This window comes from Bufo gargarizans, chromosome 3, assembly GCF_014858855.1.
Source record: "Bufo gargarizans isolate SCDJY-AF-19 chromosome 3, ASM1485885v1, whole genome shotgun sequence".
NCBI lineage: Eukaryota > Metazoa > Chordata > Amphibia > Anura > Bufonidae > Bufo > Bufo gargarizans.
In genome coordinates, this window is record NC_058082.1 from 410,918,545 (window position 1) to 410,941,896 (window position 23,352).

At 44.4% G+C, this 23,352-nt stretch overlaps 1 protein-coding gene across 1 annotated transcript in view; it reads left to right on the top strand.

The window, feature by feature from the left end:
• LOC122933391 (C4b-binding protein alpha chain-like) overlaps positions 1-23,352 on the top strand; it is a 107,504-nt gene that overhangs the window by 61,414 nt on the left and 22,738 nt on the right. Inside the window, exons 5-8 of the mRNA XM_044288360.1 lie at positions 7,878-7,957; positions 13,019-13,201; positions 19,963-20,142; positions 22,966-23,166. Of these exons, the coding sequence (XP_044144295.1) occupies positions 7,878-7,957; positions 13,019-13,201; positions 19,963-20,142; positions 22,966-23,166 (644 nt within the window). The remainder of the gene's footprint in view (positions 1-7,877; positions 7,958-13,018; positions 13,202-19,962; positions 20,143-22,965; positions 23,167-23,352) is intronic.

Genomic DNA, 23,352 nt, shown 5'->3' on the forward strand with positions numbered 1-23,352 from the left:
CTTTAATCTGAAGTGCTTGTTACCGCAGCGATCTACCAATCTTTTTACCCTGCCCTGAGCCTAGTGACCCAAAAAAATAACTTTTATCCACTTGTTAGTTAGGTGGGCGGTGGCGGCCTTTTTATGCAAGTTCTGTGCACCAGCACAGCATATGTGCATTTGTGACAGTCAAATACAAACTTGAAATACTGCAATTATATTCTGGGTTTAAAAAATCACCCATTTTTGGCAAGACCCTACATCTGTGGCCTTTGCAGCCTTTGTCTGTGTGCAATTCAAGCTTGAAATACTGCAATAATTTTCTGGGTTTAAAAAAAACTAACATTTTTGGCAATACCCTCCATCTGGGGCCTATGCCGCATTTGTCAGTGTGCAATTTAAAGGAAACCTGTCACCAGGATTTTGCGCATAGAGCTGGGGACATGGGCAGCTAGATGGCCGCTAGCACATCTGCAATACCCAGTCCCCATAGCTCTCTGCGCTTTTATTGTGTTAAAAAACTGTTTTGATTGATATGCAAATTACCTGATATGAGTCCTGTATCCGGAGATGAGTCAAGCGGAAAGGAGCCCAGCACCGCCCCGCGTCCTCCGAATCTCCTCCTTGCTGGCTGACGTCACAGAGCTGGAGCGCCGAAATCTTGCGATGCGCGAGCTAGCGCATGCGCAGTGTCGGCATCATGTTCATTCCCTGTACTGGCATCAGCACAGGGAACGAACTACGCATGCGCTAGCTCTTGCATCGCCAGATTTCGGCACTCCAGCTCTGTGACGTCAGCCAGCAAGGAGGAGATTCGGAGGACGCAAGGCGGTGCTGGGCTCCTTTCCGCTTGACTCATCTCCGGCTACAGGACTCATATCAGTTCATTTGCATATCAATCAAAACTGTTTTTTAACACAATAAAAGCGCAGAGAGCTATGGGACCTGGGTACTGTAGATGTGTACTGTAGATGTGCTAGCGGCCATCTAGCAGCCCATGTCCCCAGCTCTATGCGCAAAATCCTGGTGACAGGTTTCCTTTAAGTTTGAAATACAGCAATAATATTCTGGGTTTTAAAAAACACCCTTTTTGGGCAAAATACTAAATTTTACAGCCCTTGCGGCATCTGTCAGTGTGAAATACAAGCGTGATATACTGCTGTCATATTCTGTTATTTAAAAAAAACACCCATTTAGGGCAAAATCATAATTTTGCGGCGTTTGCTGCATCTGTCATTGTTAAATACAATCTTGAAATACAGCAATACGTTTCTGGGTTCAAAAAAGCACCCCTTTTTGGCAATACCCTCTATCTGGGGCCTATGCAGCATTAGTCAGTGTGCAATTTAAGCTTGAAATACAGCAATAATTTTCTGGGTTTTAAAAAATACCCTTTTTGGGCAAAATACTAAATTTTACAGCACTTGCTACATCTGTCAGTGTGAAATACAAGGGTTATATACTGCTGTAATATTCTGTTATTAAAAAAACACCCATTTAGGGCAAAATCATATTTTTTGCGGCGTTTGCTACATCTGTCATAGTTAAATACAAGCTTAAATTCCGCAATAATTTTCTGGGTTTAAAAAAAGCACCCATTTTTGGCAATACCTTCCATCTGGGGCCTATGTTACATTTGTTAGTGTGACATACAAGCTAGAAATACTGAAATAATATTCTGGGTTTAAAAAAACACCCATTTTAGGCCAAATACTAAATTTGCAGCCTTGGCTGCATCTGTCCGTGTGACATACAAGCTTGAAATACTGCAATAATATTCTGGGTTTAAACAAAACACCAATTTTTGGCAATATCCTACATCTGGGGCCTATGCTACATTTGTTAGTGTGACATACAAGCTATAAATGCTGTAATAATATTCTGGGTTTAAAAAAACACCTATTTTGGTCAAAATACTAAATTTGCAGCCTTTGCTGCATCTGTCAGTGTGAAATACACACGTTAGATACTGGTATTCTATTTTGTTATAAAAAAAAAAAAAAAAAAAACATTTTGAGCCAAATACTAAATTTGCGGCCTTGGCTGCATCTGTCAGTGTGAAACACACATGTTAGATACTGGTGTTATATTCTGTTATAAAAAATAACACCCATTTTGGGCAAGATCCTAAATTTGAGAAATATGAGGAGAGCGTCAAATAAGGGATGTGGCCCCGGTCGTGGTGCTGCTGGTGGAGCTCCTGTTGCAGGGAGAGGACGTGGTCAATCTGTGCCAGCTACATGCACAAGTGAAACACCTTCCTCAGGTTCGAGTAGGTGACAGAACCTTCAGCGTTATTTAGTCTGGCCTAATGCTGCTCTACGAATAGTGAGGCCAGAACAAGAACAGGCGATAGGAGATTGGGTTGCTGACAGTGCCTCCAGTTCCTTCACATTGTCTCCCACCCAGTCTCCTGCTGAAATATCAGAGTTAGCACTTGCAGCCAACGTCAATCAGTCTTTCACCTCACCCCCTTGCAAATCAGCCAAGCAGTCTGAGCCCCAAGTCATGCAGCAGTCTCTTCAGCTTTTTGATGACTCTGCTAGCAGGGTTTCCCAGGGCCATCCACATAGCCCTGCACCAGAAGTGGAAGAGATTGAGTGCACCGATGCCCAACCACTTATGTTTCAAGATGAGTACATGGGAGGACCACCGCAGCACGTCTCGGATGATGACGAAACACAGGTGCCAATTGCTGTGGCTTTCTGCAGACCGACAAGGAGAGCAGGGGTGAAGACTGGGTGGAAGATGATGTGGAGGACGATGAGGTCCTCGACCCCACATGGAATCAAGGTCATGTGAATGACCTGTGTAGTTCAGAGGAAGAGGCGGTGGTCGCACAGAGCCACCAACACAGCAGAAGAGGGAGCAGGGTGCAAAAACGGAGCGGCCATCCGCTAAACAGTACGCCTGCCACTGCCCAACGCAGCAAGGAACCGAGCACACCAAAGCCAGCTCCAAAGAGTTCCCTGGCGTGGCAGTTCTTCAGACAATGTGCTGACGATAAGACACGAGTGGTTTGCACACTGTGCAATCAGAGCCTGAAGCGAGGCATAAACGTTCTCAACCTGAGCACAACCTGCAGGACCAGGCATCTAAGTGCAAAGCATGAGCTGCAGTGGAGTAGACATCTCAAAAACAAGAAAGGTCTCTGGCTCCTCCTGCTTCCTCTTCTGCTGCAGTCTCGGCCTCTTCATCCACCTCTGGAGTGACAGTGGCACATGCCACCTCGCAAATAGAGGATCTGCCAGCAACACCACCACCTGGGTCACCAAGCATCTCCACAATGTCCCACGGAAGTGTTCAGCTCTCCATCTCCCAAACACTGGAGTGGAAGAGGAAGTAACCCCTAACCACCCGCGATCCCTGGCCCTGAATGCCAGCATTTCAAAATTACTGGCCTTTGAAATGCTGTCATTCCATCTGGTGGAGACAGAGAGTTTTAAAAGCCTTATGGCGGTGGCTGTCCCATAGTACGTTGTGCCCAGCAGCCCCCTTTTCCAGGCGAGCAATCCCTTCCCTGCCAACCAAGTGGGGGACAAAATCAGGTGTGCACTGCGCAACGCTATCTGTGGCAAGGTCCACCGAACTACGGATACGTGGACCAGTAAGCGCGGTCAGGGAAGTTATATCTCCCTAACAGCACACTGGGTAAATGCAGTGGCGGCTGCGCCTGAGGCGAGATAGCAGTTTGACGCATGTCCTTCCACCACCGAGGATTGCAGGGCGCTTCAGTTTGCCTCCTGTTGCTTCCTCCTCCTACTCCGCTTCCTCATCCTCTACCGCCTCCCAATCCAGTCAGCGTAACACCTTGACCACCTACTTCAGCACAGCCAGGGGTAAACGACAGCAGGCAGTTTTAAAACGTATCTGTTTGGGGGACAAACCCCACACCGCGTAGGAGCTGTGGACGGTCCTTGAACAACAGACCGATTGATGGTTGGTGCCAGTGAGCCTCAAGCCCGGCCTGGTGGTTTGCGAAATCTCGTAGCAGCTCTGGGTGTCATGCACTAGGGAGAGGGTAAGAGGAAGTGCACCCACTAGCTGCCACCTACGTCTCTGTCCCTGCCTACTTACACTACCCGTCCTAGGCGACGGGGCATAACTGGGCAACGGTCCCGAACCTCTATAAGTGCAGAGAGGCAGAGCGGACAGAGACAGAATATAGCCAGGCAGAGGCAGTAAGAGGGAACCCTGCAGATGGATCCGAAGTCATGTAAAGTGTCAGGAGCAATACTGAAATGCCAGAGATCAACACTAACGTAGACAAACAGGGGTAACAATAACGGTTAACAAACACGCCTAGGGTCAAACCAGGATGTCACGTCAGTACACAAGGAATAGCAAGGACGGGTCAGAGCACAAGTCGAGAGTCAAACCTGAAGGTCACGTCAGTACACAAGGGCAGGTGAGGTCGGGTCAGGAACAAAAGCCAAGGGTCAAAATCCAGAGTATCAGAAGCACTGAGTAGTAGCAGTAGGCACAGGACCAAAATAGCAAGCAACCTGTGGCCAGCAGGCTGCCTGTATAAATAGTGAAAGGCTAAGGCCATGTGACTTGGCCAGCTTCACATGACCTGCTCAGACACAGAAGCCGAGCACCGAGTTGCCAGCTCGGTGCTCAGCCTGATACTGTTGCCAGGGGAACGGAGGACGCCGACCGCACAGACAGCAGGAGCGTGGTCGGGTCCGCTCTGCCCCCTGTTACCTGGGAGACGGGGACGCCGCTTTTGTCACCACTCAGGAAGAGAGGCAGGATGCCGGCGGCGCAGCGCAGGAAGATCACGTCGCCGGCGCCCTGTGACACTGGGACTAGCCGGTTTGACGCACATCCCTTGCCTGGCGCATGTCCTGAATTTGGTGGTGCAGAGGTTCCTTAAAAATTACCCCAATATGTCAGAGCTGCTGCAGAAAGTGTGGACCATCTGTGCGTGCTTTCGGCGTTCTCACCCTGCTGCTGCTGGCCTGTCAGAGCTGCAAAGTAATATCGGCCTTCCCACTCACCGCCTCATATGTGGAGTGCCCAAAAGGGGGAACTCCATCTTGCACATGCTGGCCAGACTGTGCGAGCAGCAGCAGGCAATAGTGGAGTTTCAGCTGCAGCACGCACGGGTGCTCTGCGGAACAGCACCACTTCACCACCAATGACTGGGCCTCCATGCAAGACCTGTGTTCCTTGTTGCACTGTTTTGAGTACTCCACCAACATGGCCAGTGCCGATAACGCCGTTCTCAGCATTACTATCCCACTTCTATGCCTCCTTGAAAAAACGCTGCTGGCGATGATGGAAGAGGATGTGGCACAGGAGGAGGAAAAGGAAGAGGGATCATTTCATAGGGTTTCCGGCCAGTCATTCACAAGTGGCTCCGAGGGTGGGTTCCTGCACCCACAAATGCCAGGTACACAATTGTCCAGCCAGGGTACAGTTCTGGAGGATGATGAGGTAGAGGAGGAGGAGAAGGAGGAGGAGGAGGAACCGTGTTCACAGCAGGGTGGCACCCAAACCAGCTCATGGCCATCACTGGTGCGTGGCTGGGGGGATACAGAGGACACAGACTATACACCTCCAACAGAGGACAGCTTTTTATTGCATCTGGGCAGCCTGACACACATGAGCGATTACATGCTGCAGTGTCTCTGCAATGACTGCCGAGTTGCCCACATTCTAACTTGTGCTTATTACTGGGTGGCCACGCTGCTGGATCCCTGTTAGAAGGACAACGTACCGCCCTTAATTTTGTCACTGGAGCGTGATTGTAAGATGCGGGAGTACAAGAGCACGCTGGTAGACGCGCTGCTGGTTGTATTCCCACCACCAGCACCTCAGAAGGCAGGGTTAGCATGGCCAAAATGTGGAAAAGCTTTGTCAGCACGCCACAACAACCAGCACCACTAGCTGATATGGAACGTCTTAGCAGGAGGCAGCATTTCAGCAACATGGTGGAGCAGTATGTGTGCACACGCCTACACGTACTAAATGACGGGTCTGCCCCCTTCAACTTCTGGGTCTCCAAATTGGGCACATGGTCTGAGCTTGCCCTTTATGCCTTGGAGGAGGTGGCCTGCCCTTCAGCCAGTGAATTATCTAAACGTGTGTTCATCACGGCAGGAGGCGTTATCACAGACAAGCGCAGCCGCCTGTCCACAGCCAATGTGGACAAGCTCACGTTCATTAAAATGAACCAGGCATGGATCCCACAAGACGTGTCATTAACTTGTGCAAAATAGACATGTATAGCGGCCTTACCCAGCCATTGTTATACTACAGCGCAATTGCTCATTGTTGTATTTTTGATATTTCCCACTCTTTTGGGGTGTACCCTAATTAAAAAAAAAAATAAAAAAAAAATAAAAATATATATATATATATATATATATATATATATATATATAAACTAAAAACCAGTATTGGCTACCTCATCCTCCTCCACCGCCGCTTCCACCTACACCGCTGTGTCCACCACCTCCTCAACCTCCTACTCTATATGGACCTTCACCTCATACATCAAGATTATTTTTTTTAATTTGTGCGTATTTTATTTTATGTCATTTCACTAATTTGTCTGTTACATTTTCGGGTGAAATTCACCAATTTTTGGCTGTGATATACCCCTGCTCTACCTAGTAGACAGGTAAACAAATTTCACTCATTTGTCTGTTACATTTTTTGGGTGAAATTCACCAATTTTTGGCTGTGATATACTCCTGCTCTACCTAGTTGACAGATTACTAAATTTTATGAATTTTTCTGTTACATTCTTGGGTGACATTTTACCATTTTTGCCGTAAATAAACCCCTGCTCTGCATAGGTGACAGTGACCCAAATTTTTTATAATCATCTGTTCCATTGGTGGGTGACATTAACCCATTTCTAGAAATGAAAAAACAGTGCTCTGCATAGGTGACAGGGACTTAAATTTCTTACATTTGTCTTTAATTGGCCCTTTCATTTGATCCTTCTGCTTTAATAACTTGTCCCACATTTCCGCTCGATTACATTGCAGCCATTGACCTCCCTTGGATGTGGTCTCTCTTTCTCACGATCCCTCTCCGGCGTGGAACCCTGATTCGTCGCTAACCGTAATCAACATGGTAGGCGCAGAAAAGAACATCAAAAGTTGATAGAGAAGATATCCAATTGAATCGTGGACATCACGGAGACGTGCGACATGGTGGAGCAGTATGTGTGCACACGCCTACACGTACTGAATGACGGGTCTGCCCCCTTCAACTTCTGGGTCTACAAATTGGGCATATGGCCTGAGCTTGCCCTTTACCCCTTGGAGGTGCTGGCCTGCCCTGCAGCCAGTGTATTGTCTGAACATTTGTTTAGCACGGCTGAAGGGGGTTATCACAGGTTATATTTTGGGGTGTACCCTAATTGGAAGAAAAAAAATTATAAAAAATAAAACCAAAAAGCTGTGTAGGCTACCTCCTCATCCTCTACCGCCGCTTCCACCTACACTGCCACGTCCACTGCCTCCTCCTACTCCATATGGACTTGTGCTCCAAGATCAAGATTATTATTTTTAATTTTTACGTATTTTATGTTATTTGAAGTCATTTCCCTATCCACATTTGTTTGCAGAGCACTTGCCATGCTCTTAACCACATTTTGATGCCATTTGCAGCCCTTTAGCCCTTTCCATTACTTTTTTACAGCCATTTTAGTGCTCAAAAGTTTGGACCCCTATTGACTTCAATGGGGTTCAGTTTCGGGTTAAGTTTGTGTCAAGTTCAGGTTCCGAACTCGAACTTTTTTGTGAAGTTCGGCCGAACCCGCCGAACTCGAAAATCCATGTGTCTGCTTAACTATAATTATAACCTTTTTATTATGTAATGAACGCCTTATTCACTTTAAACCGGTTAACTCTATGCAATCTGCCTGTTTTTTAAAGATACAATATGATATCAAGAAAAGATCACCGATATTGTCAAGAGGATGGAACTTGGAGTTACGATGTCCCACAATGTGAAGGTAATTTTACCATAATCATTTAAAAATGACTTAGCAGGTTAGAATAATATACAGAAATGTGCCAGGATTGAGTCAATGGGACCTGTTGGTGAACATTTGAGTTTGTTGGAAGCCATTATGCTAATGTGAACAGGGCATACATCCATATGCAGTAAGTTTCTCCTATTGGAGGCATGCATTCACAATTTTATCATTTAAAGTGACACCCCAGGATAAAATGGGGCAAAGCTACAATTCCCAGGCCTACCACGACTAAATGTATGATGTGCAGATGTCCATAGTAGTGCTGAGCGAATCAAAGCATCATTTGATCCGGAGTTTAGAAAAAATCCAATTTGCGGCAAAGTCGAATTTCCTTTCGCTTTGTGGTGGCAAATATATTCTTATTAAAATAGTGGCTGAAAAAATAATTATACTCGCCTCATCCAGATGGGAGCGGATCACCTTCCTGTGGGTCTTAATTTGGGTACAAGTGGCATGAGCCAGTTTTATTTTCTTGTCCACAGCAAACAGAATGTACAATTCAAATCCAAAATAAATCCTAGATCATCAGGTCACTAAATTCCCTCACTACCAGAATCTGGGTCCACCTGCCAGTTTCTCCAAAACATTGAGTGCCTCAGAGTTCATGCTGTACCATACATCCGATCCTCCGCCTCCCACAAGCCTTGGCAATGCCTTACTTCATCTCAAACTGAAAGCCCTGAGCAAAGAGCTTCTAAATTGTGGCTCCTGATCAGTCTCATCACCTACAAAGCAGGAGTGGATATTGTTGAAATTGGGAGCCCGCTCCCCTGCCCCAACTCCAGCAAACCAGGCCCTTTTTCTAGGCTTCATGAAAACCTCATGTAAAATACTCATATTTTAGAGGCTTAATCTTTAATAATTGTGTAGAATGTGTAACTTCATCTTCAGACAGCACATTTAAGACATTACTTCTTTTACAAACAAGTTCACTTTCAATGTTTTTTTCTGAGATTGCCAAGAGCTAGATTGTGTCATGGATTTAGTTTTATTAATGACATAATTATCTAGACAACAAATATGTTTGTTCCTTCTTTAATATTTCAGCTATTAATTAGATTTTTTTTTTTTATTCACTTTCCTGGGGCAGCCATATTGGATCTGACCACTTACTTGTATTGTCTGCATAGGAATGGGACTCAGTTGACAAAGAAATCTCAGGGATGGGGTGCAGCCGCTCCAGCACAGAGCATATAGTGGCTGGGCTACTGCATACAGAGCCTTATCTGTGGGTATAGTGCAGGGATGGCCAACCTGAGGCTATCCAGCTGTTGCAAAACTACAACTCCCAGCATGCCAAGACTACCTACAGGTATCAGCCTACAGCAGGGCATGGTGGGAGTTGTAGTTTTACAATAGCTGGAGAGCCGTAGGTTGGCCACGCATGGTATAGTGTATTATTCTGCCTTAGGCCTCTTTCAAACCACTGTATGGCTTTTTCAGTATTTTGCGGTCAGTTTTTATGGATCTGTTCAGGTTTTTTTTGTTTCCCTTGTGTTTGCGTTTCGGTTCCGATGTTCCATATGGTATATACAGTATACGTGCACCTGCGCATTGGGATGTGCTGACCTCCCCCTCTTTGTTTTGTAGTTTGTATGGGAGACGTGGTTGACTCCTATTTGTAGTCCCTGGTATTCATTGGAGGCCATTTTGGCACCACAGAGATATAAACCAAAAGGGGCCCAGCATGCATGTGGGACCTACACTTCCTGAATTTCATGGTCGCTGTTATGGCACCCAAGAGGTGAGTTTAGTGTTAGGACCCGTCTTATAGAGATCGCCTTGGTGTGCGGCAGACGGGCTCAAATAATTTTTTACTAAATGTATTTGCTAAGCATCTCTAAATTATTAGCATAGCATTGGCAATACAATATACCTTTGTACTTTATTTGGTTTGTAGAGTGCTGTTGCATTATGTGTTGTTATATACAGTATACAGTAATTACATAGAAAAATTGGGCTGGGCATAATTTTCAATAGATGGTTCCGCAAAAAAATGGAACAGATATGGAAGACATACCGAGAACATTCCGTATGTGTTCCCTTTTTTTTGTTGCAGACCCATTGTCTTAAATGGAGCCACGGAAGGTGATTTGCGGGCAATAATAGGACATGTTCTATCTTTGAACGGAATGGAAAAACGTAAATATGGAAACGGAATGCATACGGAATACATTTAGTTTTTTTTGCGGAACCATTGAAATGAATGGTTCCGTATACGAACTGTATAAAGAATGCAAAAAACGGTCAGCAAACATGGAAAAAAAACGGTTGTGTGAAAGAGGCCTTAGCCTGACCTCCAGCAGTACAACAGAGTGGTCATTAAAAGGGCTCATGCACAAGACAGTTCAGTTTTTGTGGTCTGCAAATTGCGGATCCGCAAAAACCGGATGCCGCCCGAGTGCCTTTCGCAATTTACGGAACAGGAGGCCTAGAAAATTATAGAAAAGCCTATTCTTGTCCGAAAAAATAATTTTTGCGGGCCCACGGAACACAGCAACGGACACATAGTGCTGTCCGCATCTTTCGCGGACCAATTGAAATGAATGGTTCCGTATACGGACTGTATACTGAATCAAAATACGGCCCGTATACGGAACGCTAAAAACGTTCGTGTGCATGAGCCCAAAGGGTTTAACTCACCCGTGGGACCCGCACGTGTTTCCCCCAAAGTGAGCGATGAGCAGCAGTGCCATCCATTTATTTCTATGGGACTGCTGAATATAGACAAGCACTGGCTCGACTATTTCCGGCACTCCCATAGAGGTAAATGGAGCGGTGGCCGTGCTCGCTCAGCTATTTGCGGTACTCCTATAGAAATGAATGGAGAGCACGCCGCATATGCATGGTGTGCTCTTATGAACTTTAAGGGGCCCATTTTAGAGATTGGTGCGGGTCTTAGAGGTTGGACCTGCAGCTATCTGACTTTGATGGTATATCAAGTGATATGCAAAGTCCCAGATGAAACAACCTCTTTAAATCCCCAGTCTAAAGTCGGCAATACACATTAGATACAGCAAGTGTTAAAGGAAATGTGTCATCAGAAAATAAACTATTGTTTAAAGGGAACCCGTCGCCAGGATTTGGGGTCCCTGACTGATCTCACGTACAGGACTCATCTCAGGTTAATTTGCATATGTATCAAATCGGTTTTTTTACACCATAAAAGCACACAGAGCTATAGGGACTGGGTATTACGGATGTGCTAGCGGCGATCTAGCAGCCCATGTCCTCAGCTCTATACACAAAATCCCCGTGACAGGTTCCCTTTAAAGCACATTTTTATGTAAAACAAGTTTTTAAAGCATTTTTGGTGATGTTATTTTTAATTTTGCATGTCAATATCTATATTTAAACAAAAACCATAACACCTACAGTTCTCGCACTGGCCACTAAGACCACTTCTTGGTCTGTACAGATGACTTTACTGCTGTCATCTCCTTATCATTGTAGCCTTATTATAGCACCTTTGTGTACAGACTACACAGGATCCGCCATTCACAATAGGTGGTATCACAGCTCCCTCCTGACCTCAGCATGGTCACAGCGCCTGCCTAGAAAACTCTCCCATAGCAGTCAATGGGGGTCCTCTCCTACCCATTGTGTCTATGGACCATTGGGCTGCCGTAAGCGTTCTCTCTGCTTTTTTTGGGCCAGTGACGTCATGTTCATCGGTCACATTGGCTAGGAGCATGGGGCTGAGCGCAGTACAAAGCCCAGCCACTATACAATGTACAGCACTGTGCTTGGTGAGCTGCGAGATGGCCGCGGTGCTCACAGGAGTGCCTTCTCAAACAGCTGATCATGGAGGTCCTAGGTGTCACACCCCCCACAATCAAATACTGATGACCTATCCAAAAGATGACCTATCCAATAGGACATCAGTAAAAAAAATCCCTGGAAAACCCTTTTAAGTGTAAAGTTAAGGGTTGACAATTTCATCGGATTTAACCAAACATCTAATGTGTATGGGGCCTCCTGACTCATATAGTGGACTTACAGTGCCCAGTGATTTGTTCTTAGAAGTCTCTGGCAGTGGCTTTTTCCCCTCTCCTATTGACAAAACTGTGAATGAGACTGAAAGAGAACAAGCCTTCAGCTACCAGTCATCCCATGTGTACGGCTGGTATATACGCATTAATGTGGGAGGAATCCATGGATTCCAGCTGGGCCGGCCGACTGTATGCAATGTATTGGACACCTTCCTGAGATTTTGGCAGAAGAGGGACCAGCATATAGAATTTTAACATGTCCCATCCTTTTGTTCTCAGAATAGATAATCTGTCACCACAGGTGTCTGACAGTGGTCAACTTTCCTCTCCTCATTGAGGACACATGGTCAAACTGAGAATGCGTATTTAGGCCTCCTGCACACAATTTATGGGCCGTTTTTTGCGTTCCGTATACAGAACCATTCATTTCAATGGTTCCGCAAAAAAAATGGAATGTACTCCGTATGCTTTCCGTTTTTCCGTTCTGTTGAAAGATAGAACATGTCCTATTATTGCCCGCAAATCATGTTCTGCGGCTCCATTCAAGTCAATGGGTCCGCAAAAATAAACAGAACACATACGGAATGTATTCCGTATGTCTTCCGTATCCATTCAGTTTTTGCGGAACCATCCATTGAAAATGTTATGCCCAGGCCAATTTCTTCTATGTAATTACTGCATACTGTATATGCCATACGGAAAAATGGAACGGAAACGGAAACACAACGGAAACAAAAAACGGAACAACGGATCTGTAAAAAACGGACTGCGAAACACTAAAAAAGCCATATGGTCGTGTGCAGGAGGCCTTATTAGGGGGAGCTGCTAGCTGAATGAGCTATGTGAACTGTATGGCTAGCTGCATGATTATGTGAAAATTCTCCTCATCCTGTGCCTGTATAAACTGCAAAACTGGCACGTGAACTATGGTCAAATAAAAAAAATGTAATCACCAAAAATATTTTTAAAAATATATCATTGTATTAAATTAAAACCCAATTTAGATAACTTGTCATTCACCAGCTATATGTTTTTCTCTTTTCAGCTGTGATTTGCCCCCATCCAGCTTCAATTCTCAATGGGATATTTTTCCCAGAAAAGGATGAATATACCTTCTTGGATACTATTCAATATCAATGCAACAACCCCAAATCTGTCTTATATGGTGAAACCTTTGCGTCCTGCACAGAAAAGGGAACGTGGAGTTCTAACCCTCCAAAATGCATAGGTAGAATCTGTAACATTACATGCACCTTATTATTACAGTGTCTTATCATTTTATTAACTATTTGGTGCATTCTATAAATCACTGATGTGTTCCATAAATCAGAGGATACCTGCCTACACTTTCAAGCTCTTTTTCAGAATAATCTGTATTGTGTACGTGAGTAATAACATTCTTTCTGACCAATTATATTTACAATGCTTAGCAGTTTCTCCTTCTGCAGGCTCGGGGGGAGTCATTTTTCAAACTGGTGTAAAGTAGAATTGGCTTAGATGCCCATAGCAACCAATCAGATTCCATCTTTCAGTTTTGAGAGCTTGTTTGGAAAACGAAAGGTGGAATCTGGTTGGTTGCTATGGACAACTAAGCCAGTTCTACTTTACACTAGTTTGATAAATCTTCCCCTCAGTCAGTTCCTCCTGAACCCAGCTGCTAGCTGCTATGATGTCTCCCACGCTCAGAAGCACTGCGTCCTGTTCCACCGATAACAGCTAATCTCAAGTTCCCAGTTTAGCAGACACATCAGGATCAGTACTCTTAACCCCTTAAGGACTTAGGACATACCGGTACGCCACGGTTGCCGAGTCCTTAAGGAACCAGGACGTACCGGTACGTGCTAACTTTAAAAATACATTGTGGCGCAGCGGGGGTTAATCAGAACAGGATGTCCGCTGAAATCATTCAGCGGGCATCCTGTCACAATGCCGGGGGGGTGTCATGTGACCCCCCCGCATCGGCGATCGCAGCAAACTGCTGGTCAAATCAGACCTGCGGTTTGCTGCGTTTCCAGTCCATTCGGGTCTCCGGTGACCCGATGAACCGGAAAAGGACAGTGATTGGTGGTGTGATTACACACCACCAATCACAGTCCGAGCATTTGGGGGCGGCGGTGCTGGCCTTGGTGCTGATTGGTGCTGTCCTTGGTGCTGGAGAGAGGCGTGAGATTTAAACTCCCTGCACTCCTATCTCCCCTTCTCTTCTTGCTGCTGCACCTGCACCGTCCAGCACCGTCCTCACCAGCTCCTGCGAACCCCCCGTCGGCACCTAGGGAGAGGCACGATTAGGCAGGGATAGAAGGGAGAGTTAGTTAGGGTTAGTTAGAAGGGAAAATAAATAAAAATGTAACTGATTTATTGTCTCTGGTGGTTGGGGTCCACAGCACTTAGCTGTGAGACCCTAGAACCACCCAGGGGTGCTGCCACTAGTTTTAGTGCAGACATCCTCAAACTGCGGCCCTCAAGATTTTGTAAAACTATAACTCCCAGCATGCCCAGACAACCTATCAGCAGGGCATGGTGGGAATTGTAGTTTTACAACATCTGGAAGGCCGCAGTTTGAGGATGCCTGCTTAGCGTCTCCAAAGTCTGAGAGCCATACATATTGGGCATCGCCACGTCCGTAAAAATCTTCTCCATAAAATAACATTTAACCCCCCCCCCCCCCCGGATGAACAGCGTAAAAAAAAAAAAAAAAAACTAAGTGTAAATGTCATATGCACCCCCAATTAGTGCCAATAAAACCGCCATCTCATCCCGCAAAAAATGAGCCCCTAGATAGTCGCCCAACAAAAAAAATAAAAAATGTCGCTCCCAGGCTATGGAGATACAAAAATTATTATTTTTTGTTCCTAAAATGATAATATAGTGTAAAGTCTAAATAAATTTTAAAATGTATACATATTAAGTATCTCCGTAAGAATCTGCCCTATAAAAATAACATTTGACCAAACCCCTTGGATGAACAGCGTTAAAAATATAAAATAAAAACAGTGCCAAAACACCAATTTTTTGGCTAAATTTCCATTTGAATCCTTTTTTTCCGGTATTAAAGCAAGGGTTAACAGCCAAACAAAACTAAATATTTATTGCCCTGATTCTGTAGTTTGCAGAAACACCCTATATGTGGTCGTAAATGGCTATATAGCCACACGGCAGGGCATAGAACGAAGTGAACGCCTTATGGTTTCTGGAAGGCAGATTTTGATGGACTGGTTTATTTACACCATGTCGCATTAGAAGCCCCCCTGATGTAGCCTAGACTAGAAACTCAAAAAAAGTGACCCCATCTAAGAAACTACACCCCTCAAGGTATTCAGAAGTTACTTTACAAACTTTGTTAACCCTTTAGGTGTTCCACAAAACTAAATAGCGAATGTAGAAACAATTTTAGAATTTAAATTTTTTGTTACCTTGCCTCAAAAAAGTGTAATATAGAGCAACCAAAAATCATATTTACCCTAAAATAGTCCCAAAACAACAACCACCTTATCCCGTAGTTTCCTAGATGGGGTCACTTTTATGGAGTTTCTACTCTAGTGGTGCATCAGGGGGCTTGAAAGGGTACATGGTGTAAATAAACCAGTTCAGCAAAATCTGCCTTCCAAAAACCATATGGCGTTCCCCTTCTTATATGTCCTGCCGTTTAGGCCCCATGCACACGGCCGTGTTTCACAGCCGTGTGCGGGCCGTGGAACCGCGGCCTGGATCCCTCCTGAGAGCAGGAGCGCACGGCGTCACTGGTTGCTATGACGCCGTGCGCTCCCTGCTGCCGGCACAGTACAGTAATACACTGGTATAGATCATACCAGTGTATCACTGTATTGCGGCGGCAGCAGGGAGCGCATGGCGTCATAGCAACCAGTGACGCCGTGCGCTCCTGCTCTCAGGAGGGATCCAGGCCGCGGTTCCACGGCCCGCACACGGCTGTGAAACACGGCCGTGTGCATGGGGCCTTAGCCAAATAGTAGTTTACGACCACATATGGGGTGTTTCTGCAAACGATAGAATCAGGGCAACCCATATTGAGTTTTGTTTGGCTGTTAAACCATTTTTTTCTAGTAATAAAGTAAGGGTTAAATTTTCCAAAAAATAGAAATTCCAAAATTGTTTCTCCATCTGCCATTAACTCTTGTGGAACACCTAAAGGGTTAAACAAAGTTTTTAAACCCAGTTTTGAATACTTTGAGGGGTGTACTTTCTTAGATGGAGTCACTTTTTTGGAATTTCTATTCTAGGGGTGCAACAGGGGGCTTGAAATGGGACATGGTATAAACAAAACCAGTCCTGCAAAATCTGCTTTCCAAAACCCATATGGCGTTCCCCTCTTTCTATGTCCTCCCGTTTGGCCAAACAGTAGTTTAGGACCACATATGGGGTGTTTTTGCAAACTACAGAATCAGGGCAACCCATATTGAGTTTTGTTTGGCAGTTAACCCTTAATTTATTACTGGGAAAAAATGGGTTAAAATGGAAAATGTTCCAAAAAATAGAAATTCCAAAATTGTTTATCCATCTGCCATTAACTCTTGTGGAACACCTAAAGGGTTAACAACGTTTGTAAACCCAGTTTTAAATACCTTGAGGGGTGTACTTTCTTAGATGGAGTCACTTTATTGGAATTTGTATTCTAGGGGTGCAACGGGGGGCTTGAAATGGTATATGGTATAAACAAAACCAGTCCTACAAAATCTGCCTTGCAAAAACCATATGGCGTTTTCCTCCTTCAATGTCCCCCCGTGTGGCCAAACAGTAGTTTAGGACCACATATGGGGTGTTTTTACAAACTACAGAATCAGGGCAACCCATATTGAGTTTTGTTTGGCAGTTAACCCTTGCTTTGTTCCTGGAAAAAAATGATTATATTGGAAAAGTTTCCAAAAAATAGAAATTCTTAAATTTTATGTATATTTGCCATGAAGTCTTGTGGAAGACCTAAAGGGTTAACAAAGTTTGTAAAAATCAGTTTTGAATACCTTGAGGGGTGTAGTTTCTAAAATGGGGTCATTTTTGGGTGGTTTCTATTACGTAAGCCTCACAAAGTGACTTCAGACCTGAATTGGTCCTTAAAAAGTGGGATTTGGAAAATTTCAGAAAAATTTAAACATTTGCTTCTAAACTTCTAAGCTATGTAACATCCCCAAAAAATAAAATGCCATTCCCAAAATGATACAAACATCAAGTAGACATATGGGGAATGTAAAGTCTTTTTTGGGGGTATTACTATGTATTACAGAAGTAGAGAAACTGACACTTTGAAATTTGCTAATTTTTCCAAATTTTGGGTAAATTTGTTTTTTTTTATGCAAAAAAATTTACTTTTTTGATCCAATTTTAGCAGTGTCATGAAGTACAATATGTGATGAAAAAATAATCTCATTACGACCTGGGTAAGTCAAAGCGTTTTAAAGTTATCAGCACTTAAAGTGACACTGGTCAGATTTGCAAAAAATGTCCAAGTCCTTAAGGTGAAGTAGGGCTGAGTCCTTAAGGGGTTAAAGGGCATCTGTCAGCAGATTTGTACCTATGAAACTGGCTGACATGTGCACTTGGCAGCTGAAGGCATCTGTGCTGGTCCTATGTTCATATGTGCCCACATTGCAGAGAAAAATTATGTTTTAATATATTCAAATGAGCCTCTAGGGGCAATGGGGGCAGTGCCTTTACACCTAGAGCAGAGACCAGCAACCTCCGGCACTCCAACTGTTCAGAAACTACAACTCCCAAAATCCTCCTTTCACTTCAATGGGAGTTACAAGAACTGCATACAGGTCCTTCTAAAAAAAAATAGCATATTGTGATAAAGTTCATTATTTTCTGCAATGTGCTGATAAACATTAGACTTTCATATATTTTAGATTCATTACACACAACTGAAGTAGTTCAAGCCTTTTATTGTTTTAATATTGATGATTTTGGCATACAGCTCATGAAAACCCCAAATTCCTATCTCAAAAAATTAGCATATTATGAAACGGTTCTCTAAACGAACTATTAACTTAATCATCTGAATCAACGCATTAACTCTAAACACCTGCAAAAGATTCCTGAGGCTTTTAAAAACTCCCAGCCTGGTTCATTACTCAAAACCGCAATCATGGGTAAGACTGCTGACCTGACTGCTGTCCAGGAGGCCATCATTGACATCCTCAAGCAAGAGGGTAAGACACAGAAAGAAATTTCTGAACGAATAGGCTGTTGCCAGAGTGCTGTATCAAGGCACCTCAGTGGGAAGTCTGTGGGAAGGAAAAAGTGTGGCAGAAAACGCTGCACAACGAGAAGAGGTGACCGGACCCTGAGGAAGATTGTGGAGAAGGACCGATTCCAGACCTCGGGGGACCTGCGGAAGCAGTGGACTGAGTCTGGAGTAGAAACATCCAGAGCCACCGTGTACAGGCGTGTGCAGGAAATGGGCTACAGGTGCCGCATTCCCCAGGTCAAGCCACTTTTGAACCAGAAACAGCGGCAGAAGCGCCTGACCTGGGCTACAGAGAAGCAGCACTGGACTGTTGCATGTCATTCGGAAATCAAGGTGCCAGAGTCTGGAGGAAGACTGGGGAGAGGGAAATGCCAAAATGCCTGAAGTCCAGTGTCAAGTACCCACAGTCAGTGATGGTCTGGGGTGCCATGTCAGCTGCTGGTGTTGGTCCACTGTGTTTTATCAAGGGCAGGGTCAATGCAGCTAGCTATCAGGAGATTTTGGAGCACTTCATGCTTCCATCTGCTGAAAAGCTTTATGGAGATGAAGATTTCATTTTTCAGCACGACCTGGCACCTGCTCACAGTGCCAAAACCACTGGTAAATGGTTTACTGACCATGGTATTACTGTGCTCAATTGGCCTGCCAACTCTCCTGACCTGAACCTCATAGAGAATCTGTGGGATATTGGGAAGAGAAAGTTGAGAGACGCAAGACCCACATTGTGTGTTGTCCACATCTATATATGTCTCTTCCGCAGCCCCGCAAAAATGATAGAACATGTCCTATTTTTGTCTGCAATTGCAGACAAGAATAGGCATTTTCTATCATAGGACGCACGCGGCCAGTCTCCGTGTCTTGCGGATCCGCAATTTGCGGACTGTAAACCACAGCCGTCTAAATGGGCCCTTAGGCTGGCACCACAAGGTGGCTGTGGCTGCAACACACATAGATTTCAGCGACACTCTGATACATCACAACTAGTCAAAGTAAACGGGGCTGTGACCTGACGGTCACAAAAAATCCAACCTGCTGAATTTCTTGCAACTTTTTGATTGTGATTTTAAGAAACTTCAAGGTCACAATGCGACCCCATTCATTTTAACTCAATGCATTGTAGCATTGTGTCGGCTGTGATCCTTGGTTGCACGACACATTGTTGGCCAAAAGCACTGTGCAGCCTTAAAGGGGTCACTGTGTCGTTTGTTCACCCCCTTTTTCATTGGTACTGAACTTATCCGATGTTGCTTCCTGGGCCAGCGCTGCGCTCCTGGTCCTTATATGCTGCTTGGTCTTCCAGGATTCTGCACATATTGTATATGTTTACGTCTGTATGTGTAGTTTGGGGAGGGGGGGCCCAGGCACATTCTTTGCACAGGGGCCCTCTGCTGTCTGTGTCCGCCCCTGGTTAGGAGTAGGAATTTGCTGATAATAAAGCTAGGGAGAATTACGGTATATTTTCTACATAGTAGACAATAGCATCCTGTATTCTTTACTCATGGGCAATATAAGGAAATCCGATTTCTGGCAGAGGTGTTGCACACAGATATCTAATATACCAGAACCGAGAACACTCAGCTATTACCATACCTATAATAGTGCACCTGCCCATCTATGGGGATTTGCCAGCATATACCATCATTCATTGTATGCCAACACCCATTGTGACTGAAGCTAATCATCGACATCTTTTTAACCTATTTTATATGTTTGCAGAGATCGCTGAAAAAACAGAACTTCTGAGCCACGCCATACTCAGGATCTATTAATTAGTATTCTGTTTGTTATAGATGTCGAATGCCCTTCCCCTGACGTCCACAACGCAAGAAAACTGTCAGGATTCGCTGGGCCATATACTCTAAATTCTGTGGTTAGATTTGAATGCTTTGAAGGCTTCGTTATGAATGGTATCGGTGAGGTGAAGTGCAATATTTACAGCCAGTGGGGGCCCTCATTGCCTAAATGTGAGAGTAAGTACTGACCTAACACGATGATACGCCAGGAACATCCTGTCATTACGGAGTAGCATGTGCCACGATCCTGAACCCAGTTAATTGAGGAATACAGTGCATGCCACAGCACAAAAAAGTGGAAATCTATTTAGGCTACTTTCACACTCATGTTTTGGGCGGATCCGTCATGGATCGGCAAAAACGGATCCGTTACAAAAATCCAACTGCATGCATCCGTCATCAACGGATCCATTTGTATTATCTGTGACATAGCCAAGACGGATCCGTCATGAACTCCATTGAAAGTCAATGGGAGACGGATCCGTTTTCTCTTGTGCCAGATTGTGTCAGAGAAAACGGATCCGTCCCTATTGACTTCTGTGTGCCAGGACGGATCCATTTGGCTCAGTTTTGTCAAGTGGACAGCAAAACACTGCAGGCAGCGTTTTGGTGTCCGCCTCCAGTGCGTAATGGAGAATGATCAGAGGCAAACTGATGCATTCTGAGCCAGTGGCGTACATAGAGAAGTAAGGACCCCATAGCAAGGATCAAACCAGGCCCCCCCACACAGGACAGAAGGGTTTCTTCCTAAAACCTTTTTTAATGATCCTTTTTCACTGCCTCATTTGCTAAAAGTTGTTCCTTTAGAGGGTAGAGTCCTGCCCAAGTTTTCACCTCCAGTAGAAGAGGAGATAATCCCAACTAAGACTGAGCCCCCTCTTGCCCTGGGCCCCATAGCAGTCGCATGGTCTGCCGCTATGGTAGTTACGCCCCTGCTCTGAGCGGATCCTTTTCCATTCAGAATGCATTTAGGCAAAACTGATCCGTTTTGGACCGCTTGTGAGATCCCTGAACGGATCTCACAAACAGAAAGCCAAAATGCCAGTGTGAAAGTAGCCTTAAAGGGGTTGTCCAGGATCAGAAAAATATTGTTGCTTTGTTAAAAAAACAGCACCACACCTGTCTACAGGTTGTGTGTAGTATTGCAGCTTTTCTGCCCCATTCATTTTAATGGCACTGAGCTGCAATACCAGACACAACCCATGGACTGGTTTGGCGCTGTTTCTGGAAGAAAGCAACCATGTTTCTCTAATCATGGACAACTCCTTTAAAGGCTGCGTCCACAACATCACTTGCGGGTTATGGCTGCATTATACACCTGGCACTTTGCTCTCACTGACAGGTGTCGAGATAATTCCAATCCTGGCAGTACAGTTCCTTATACACTAGGGTCAGTATATTGAGAGTGCATGAGCTCCCTGTCTCACCCTATTGCCCCCCACCAAAACAAGATCACAGGGTTCTGAACCATTGGAGATGGCAGCATGAGTCCTAACAATGGGCAATGAATGATGATTTTTCAGGAAAAAAATTAAATTTTAAAAAGATATATGTAATTGTCAGCACCATGTCCATATTGACCTGTCCAATAAAACGATCACCATATTGATCATACATTGTGCACACCGTAAAAAAAAAAAAAAATGCAAAACTGAAAGTGGTCAGTCGTACAGTACGTAGAAAAATGACGCCAATGAAAACTACATGTCATCCCACAAAAAATAAGCTATTGCACGGTTCCAAGGATGGAAAAATAAAAATGTCATACATTTTTTAGTGCAGAAGCACAAAAGAATATTTCCCCAAAAATATATTGGTGTTATTGTATAAAAATAGAAAACCATAAAAAAATATACATTTGATATTGCAACAACTTGCACAATAATACCACATGATAAACTACATAAAAACAAAACCTAAAAAACAAAGTCCAGAATTGCAGCCCCCAAAAATAAGAGCTATACATTATACTGTATGTACCACAAAAAGGAGACTCTACTTGTACTGCTGGAAAAAAAACTGAAAAACAGGACTTTTGAAATGCGGAGATAAGAGGTGGCAGCATTTCACAGTAGAACATAGCTGTTTGTAGCCAGGGAGCCTGAAAGTGATGACTGGTTCCCCCTCAATTAGGGCTCATGCACATGAATGTGTTTTGGTTCCACAAAAATGCGCCTCAGATGCGGACCTACTCACTTCAATGTTGTTCCGTTCCATGGCCCCACAAAAAAAAAAAATTAGAACATGTCCTATTCTTGTCCGATTTGCAGACAAGAATAGGCATTTCTATTATGGGCCTCCCATTCCGTTCCGCAAATTGCGGAACGCACACGGGCAGCATCCATGTTTTGCGGATCTGCAATTTGCAGACCGCAAAACATGACACGTTTGTGTGAATGAGCCCTAACACTACAAGGCACAAGCACACTAACAGGCTAAACAAGCCTTAGGCCCCTTTCACACGAGCGAGTTTTCCACGCAGGTGTAATGCGTGACGTCAACACATAGCACCCGCACTGAATCCAGACCCATTCATTTCAATGGGTCTGTGTACATGAGCGTTTTTTTCACGCATCAGTTCTGCGTTGTGTGGAAATCGCAGCATGTTCTATATTCTGCATTTTTCACGCAGCCGGGGCCCCATAGAAGAGAATGGGGCTTCAGTGAAAAACTTATTGCATGCGGATGTAACCTGGATGAAATGCGTTTTTCACCGATGGTTGCTAAAAGATGTTGTTTGTAAACCTTCAGTTTCTTATCACGCTCGTGAAAAATATATCTAAACGGATTGCACCCGCGCAGAAAAAACTGAACACAATCGCAAAACTGACTGAACTTGCTTGCGCAATGGTGCGAGTTTCACTGAACGCATCCTGACACAATGCGTATCGTTCGTGGGAAAGAGGCCTAAAGGAAATTTAAGACCCCCATGCAGTCTTTAGGAAGACCTTTTGTTTCTGGGATATTAAATGTAAAAGATTTTGTTTTCTTGTTTCTAAGGAAACTTCTGCTACACACCTCAGCTAATAAATGGAAGAATCCAAAAAGGGAAACCCAAAAATTTCCTCATTGAGAAAGGATTTCTGATTGATGAGTCTGTTACAGTGGAATGTGATTCCCTCTTTGTTTTAAATGGACAAAGTACCATAACCTGTCAAGAAGATTTAACCTGGCGTCCTGAAGTTCCAATTTGTGAGAAGCGTAAGTATGTCATATATCTAAAATATCTATGGGAGAAGGGGCATTTTAACACATTGGTGGGCCCAATGCACAGGTCTCACGAGTAAGCCCTGGCGCACTGGCTGCAAAACTAGTTTGACTACACCGCTTAAATAAAACCCTAAACATTACTTACAGAAAGTGTATGGAAATACCTATCTTTTACCT